Source organism: Protobothrops mucrosquamatus, unplaced genomic scaffold (genome assembly GCF_001527695.2).
Source record: "Protobothrops mucrosquamatus isolate PMUCROS unplaced genomic scaffold, P.Mucros_1.0 scaffold2287, whole genome shotgun sequence".
In the NCBI taxonomy this organism is placed as follows: domain Eukaryota; kingdom Metazoa; phylum Chordata; class Lepidosauria; order Squamata; family Viperidae; genus Protobothrops; species Protobothrops mucrosquamatus.
Window position 1 is genome coordinate 94,311 of NW_015388374.1, and position 6,000 is coordinate 100,310.

At 49.0% G+C, this 6,000-nt stretch overlaps 1 protein-coding gene across 1 annotated transcript in view; it reads left to right on the top strand.

Annotated features, from left to right (window-relative positions):
• Nucleotides 1-6,000, top strand: part of AGPAT2 (1-acylglycerol-3-phosphate O-acyltransferase 2) — a 36,426-nt gene extending 30,426 nt beyond the window's left edge. Inside the window, exons 4-6 of the mRNA XM_015824597.1 lie at nt 2,798-2,893; nt 4,248-4,320; nt 5,834-6,000. Of these exons, the coding sequence (XP_015680083.1) occupies nt 2,798-2,893; nt 4,248-4,320; nt 5,834-6,000 (336 nt within the window). The remainder of the gene's footprint in view (nt 1-2,797; nt 2,894-4,247; nt 4,321-5,833) is intronic.

The following is a 6,000-nucleotide window of genomic DNA, read 5'->3' on the forward strand; positions in this document are numbered from 1 at the left end:
CAAGAAAATAGGCCTTATCTTGATAAACCATTTGCTGGTTCTTCTTCTTCTATTTTGATATGCAGTATAGACATGGAATAGAACAGTGGTCTTCCAACTTGGCCCTTTTATGACTCGTGGACTTCAACTCCCAGAATTCCTGAGCCAGCCATGCTGAGGGGAAAGGGAGAGGTTTCCAAGCTGAGCCAGGCTGCCTCGGGAATTCTGGGAGTTGAAGTTCACCAGTCATAAGAGCCAAGGTGGCCTACCCCTGGGCTAGACATACCCACGTCCCTTAATTGTTCATTACGCGGTTTAGCTTCCAGACCCCTGATTGTCTCTGTTGCTTTTCAGCCTGAACAATTTCAGTTCGGCAGATTTATTTCTTTTGTGTGTGTGTGTGTGTGTGTGCATGGGTTACAACGTCCCTCCAGACTCTTGTTGACCATCTGGGCAAGTCTCTGCTGTTCTCTTGGCAACGTTTTTCAAGACTGATTTGCTTTACTTCCTTCTTCCTAAGGCACAAGGTCACCCAGCTGGCATTTTGCCTAAGCCAGGGGTAGGCAACCTTGGCTCTTTTATGACTCGTGGACTTCAACTCCCAGAATTCCTGAGCCAGCCATGCTGAGGGGAAAGGGAGAGGTTTCCAAGCTGAGTCGTGCTGGCTCAGGAATTCTGGGAGTTGAAGTCCACGAGTCATAAAAGAGCCAAGGTTGCCTATCTCTGGCCTAGGCCTAGGCCGCTTTATGACTCGTAGACTTCAACTCCCAGAATTCCTGAGCCAGCAAGGCTCAGCTTGGAAGCCTCTCCCTTTCCCCTCAGCATGGCTGACTCAGGAATTCTGGGAGTTGAAGTCCACCAGTCATAGAAGAGCCAAGGTTGCCTACCCCTGGTCTAGGAGGCTCACCGCTTAGAACAGGAGGACTTACAACAGGGGTAGGCAACCTTGGCTCTTTTATGACTCGTGGACTTCAACTCCCAGAATTCCTGAGCCAGCACGGCTCAGCTTGGAAACCTCTCCCTTTCCCCTCAGCGTGGCTGGCTCAGGAATTCTGGGAGTTGAAGTCCACGAGTCATAAAAGAGCCCAGGTTGCCTACTTCTGGCCTAAGCCAACACTAGAACTCGGTGGCCTCCAGGTTACTAGCCTTGCGCTTTCACACCTGCACCAAACTGGTCCCTGCCAATTCAAATGCATCACTCTCTACTGTTCTGCTTCTTCCCTTGATTAGAAGTCTGCTAAATATTAGAATCTGCTGCCAGGCTGGATTCGACCTGCCCTCCTGTCCACCTTTCTGCCCTCTTTGAAAGTGTGCCAGGGCAACGGCGCCCCCTTCTGGCAGCTCCTAGGCAGTTGATATGAGGCACACAGCATGGATCAGCCTGAACGAAAGCCCTGCATTTTCTCATTGACTCAGTTCTGGCAAAGAGAAAGTGCTTCAAGGGCTGTGTTTCTCAAACAGGGCCTGTGGACTTCAACTCCCAGAGTTCCCCAGCCAGCACGCTAATCAAATCCCATCTTGCTCAGCTTGGGTGGGGGGGGTTGGACTAGATGACCTACAAGGTCCCTTCCAACTCTGTTATTCTGTTTTTTTTTTTTTCAAGATTAGCCAGGATCAGCTAGAGGTTGCCACCAGCCGTAGATGTTGTGAGAACAAAATTTGACCGTTTTCTTGTTCAAAAAAAAATAATTGTCCTGGAGATGGCAAGATGAATTATATTTCTAAAGTTTTAAGCAGCCTCAAAAAGTATTTGACTTCGCTGTCAAATCAAATCAGCGAAACGTTGCTGGAGGTTTTCCAAAAATAGCGTGGACTTTAGCTGAGAAAATCAATAAAAGATCTGCAAAACTGTTTTTAAGTATTTCATTAATACCACTTTACAAGGCCTTGGTAAGGCCACACTTGGAATATTGCATCCAGTTTTGGTCACCACGATGTAAAAAAGATGTTGAGACTCTAGAAAGAGTACAGAGAAGAGCAACAAAGATGCTTAGGGGGCTGGGGGCTAAAATATATAAGGAAAGGCTGCTGGAATTGGGTATGTCTAGTTTAATGAAGAGAAGGACGAGGGGGCACATGATAGCAGCCTTCCAGTATCTCAGGGGCTGCCCCAAAGAAGAGGGAGTCAAGCTATTCTCCAAAGCACCTGAAGGCCGGACAAGAAGCAACGGATGGAAACTGATCAAGGAGAGAAGCAACCTAGAACTAAGGAGAAACTTCCTGACAGTTAGAACAATTAACCAATGGAACAACCTGCCTCCAGAAGCGGTGAATGCTCCAACACTGGAAGTTTTTAAGAAGAGACTGGACAGCCATTTGTCTGAAATGGCATAGGATCTCCTGCTTGAGCAGGGGGCTGGACCAGAAGACCTCCAGGGTCCCTTCCAGCTCTATTCTGATTGGTCGATTGATTGGTTATATTGTCCAGCAAATAAAGCAAACCATGTGTCAAAACAAAGGCTCCATTCTCACAGTACCTGACACCCAGCCCCGTTAACAATCAGTGGGATAGCTTCCTTCCAGAAGTTATGGTTACTCCATCACTGGAGGTCATCAAAAATTGTGTGCACACCCACTTGACTGGGATGGTATAAGGTCCACTGCCTTGAGCCAGGGGGGTGGACTAGACGTCCTCCAGGGGCCTTTTCTACTTGTTTATTCTGCTTATTCGGCTCAGATTTCAGTGGCTGTTTTTGGCTCAGAGGGCTTAGGAGCCTCATACCAAAGGGAACCTGTCCCAAAACTGTTCAGGGTGAACAGATGCCAGAATGCTCCCCCCCCCCCAAGTTCTACCATCTTGTCTTTCTTTCTGTTGCAGCTCAAGGTCTGGATCTACCCCGAGGGAACACGGAACATGAACGGGGACCTTTTGCCATTCAAGAAGGGTGCTTTTCACCTCGCAGTCCAGACCCAGGTGATTGACGCTTCTGATTGATTGACTGGTTATTTATATCCCATACCCCAGAACAGTGATGGCGAACCTTTTAGAGACCGAGTGCCCAAACCGCAACCCAAATCCCACTTATTTATCGCAAAATATCGCCTTTTTCGCCGAGCCCTGAAGGCCCATCTATTCCGTGCGGCCGGCCTGGCGTAGTTTGATTATGTTTTAGTGGGGGTTTGGTATGGGGTACTTTTAGAGCAGGCCTGTTATTTAATTTTATTTTAGAACAGAAACTTGTGTATATTTATTGTGGTTTTTTATTATCGCCTGTTCACCGCCCTGAGTCCCGTAAGGGAGATAGGGCGGTATATAAATTCAATAAATAAAATAATAATAATAATAATAAAATGCCAGGGCCACATCAGCATTGTGGTGCCCTTGGGGATGCAGAGAGGCGCCTCCGAGTGCCGCCTCTGACACGCAAAAACTGGGGGCGCAAAAATGGGCCACCGTGCAGCAAGGCGCAAAAAAGTCTGCCGCCGCGCCACAGGGTGCAGATACAAGGTGCTGCACAACGCAAGAACAGGGGCAGGGCTAGTGAGTATCACGCAGGCACTAGCCCTGCCCTGTTTGCAGTGCGCGCCTCCTCGCAGCCCCGTGCGTGCATGCACGCATGTAAAATGCTTCCCCCTCCCTTTTCTTCCAGTCCACCAATCGACAGTGGTCGGTGACCTCTGCTCTACCATGTCTATTTGAGCTTGCTCGTTGACCGCTTCACCTCCTTTGTGCTGGGCAGGGCTCCTGCTCCAGGTGGCGGTGGCAGCCTGATGGACCTGCTGGCGGCGGTGGCACGCGTGCCAACAGAGAGGGCTCTGAGTGCCGCCTCTGGCACGCGTGCCATAGGTTCGCCATCACTGCCCCAGAAGGTAACTTTAGGACATTGCAAAGGACACGATTGAATGAAGAGTTATTTCGACCGAAACTCAATGATATGAGGAATGAGCTCACTCTGCCCCCACAACAGGCTCAAACTGTTCGACATTTTTCATGTTATGTTATGCAAGGTTACCCCTTGCCCGTTCTTGTGCAAACTTTTTTCCCCTGAACTCTTGACTCTGGTCACGCTCTCTTTTGGCTGACTTCCTTCTGCAGCTCCCCCAGTTCCTCTTCTGTGGAAAGTTTCTCCTTTTTCGAATAACGCACCACAGCAAGAGACGCCTTAACGTTCCGACTTCAGTCCTGATAGAACGAAGTTTTCACTATTGTGTCGGGTAAAAAATGAAGGATAAGTCACTCCGGGAGTAGAAAAAACAGGGATCGTTGTAAATTCTAGAATTTCCACGTTCTTGCTAACTTTTTTTTTTTATATATCTGTCCTTTGCAGGTTCCAATCATTCCTGTGGTCTATTCCTCCTTTTCTTCATTTTACAACCCGGAAAAGAATATGTTTACATCAGGTAGGATAATGCAAGGGTCCTCAACCTTGGCAACTTTAAGACTTGTGGACTTCAACTCCCAGAATTCCTCAGCCAGCAAAGCAAAGCTGGCTGAGGAATTCTGGGAGTTGAAGTCCACAAGTCTTAAAGTTGCCAAGATTGAGCACCCCTGGGATAATACGTAGCTTGAAGTGTTGTTCTCTTTCTCTTAATTGTCCTTGGAGATCCGAATTCTCTTGCATGCCTAAACAGATTTCTGGCTTTGTGAGCATGCTCAGTTTCACTCTTTCAATCCTCTGCCTGTGGATATGCGTAGCTTCAGAGGGGCATCCCTTCCTTCCCGCTTACTTAATAGGGCTTGTCAAGAAACACATCAGATCTCCTGACAGGCCGCCAAATCCCTTGGGAGATCAGGAGGCCCCGTTTCCCGCAGTCCTGGTTTCACCACCTTTGGGCCAGTTCTCAACCTTCCCAAAGTCCGTTTCTCTAGAACAGGAGAGGCCACCTTGGCTCTTTGATGACTCGTGGACTTCAACTCCCAGAATTCCTCAGCCAGCCAGCATGGGGGAACTATGGCCCCCTCATGACTCGTGGACTTCAACTCCCAGAATTCCTGAGCCAGCACGGCTCAGCTTGGAAACTTCTCCCTTTCCCCTCAGCATGGCTGGCTCAGGAATTCTGGGAGTTGAAGTCCACCAGGCATAAAAGAGCCAAGGTTGCCTACCTCTGGCCTAGGCCTAGGCCACTTTATGACTCGTGGACTTCAACTCCCAGAATTCTTGAGTCAGCACGGTTCAGCTTGGAAACCTCTCCCTTTCCCCTCAGCATGGTTGGCTCAGGAATTCTGGGAGTTGAAGTCCACCAGTCATAAAAGAGCCGAGGTTGCCTACCCCTGCTCTAGAAGGTTTCCCCAATCAAAGCAATACTTTGGGACTCTGGAACACCTTCCAGGCAAGCAGCTCATCAATATTCTCATCAATACTGTCAGAGGGTCTATGACAGGGGTAGGCAACCTCAGCTCTTTTATGACTCATGGAGTCATAAAAGAGCCGAGGTTGCCTATCCCTGGTCTATGACAACTCACCACGGCCAAGTTGCCACAGGGCAAGAGTTACACTAGTATCGAAGAAATCGTGGCACAGCATCCTTAAAGAAAGGGTGCCAAAGAATGGACAAAAATGAAATGCGAATGACGAAAATTAAAACGATCTCTTCATTATTTTAAGTAATTAAATTGAGTCGTTGACTTGTCCGTGGTGAGTTGTTCCACGGCAAACTGGCTGTGATGAGTTGCCCAGTTCTGCTGTGAGAACCCAAAAGAAGAGGGGGGGGGAATTAATCGGGAGAAACATAAGGAATAAGGGAGGGTATGGGGGGTTTGACCACGTGTTGGGCGAGTGGAGGAGCTGTTTTCTGGCTTCCGCTTCCCAACTACGTGGAGAATTGGCTGGACCAACCAACGGAATGGGTGGGCTGGAGCAGGAGGACCGGGGGCCGTAGAGATGATGTTGGCACTCTCTTTTCCCTCCCCCAGGCAAAATCCAGGTGGAGATCTTTCCGCCCATCTCAACGAAGGACCTGACCTCCGAGGATGTTGATGAGCTCACCAAGCAGTGCTATACCACCATGAGGGAGAACTTCCGCAGGTTGTCGGGAAAGAGCCGAGAAGCCAATGGAGAAGCCTCCACCCTTGGGCAGTAG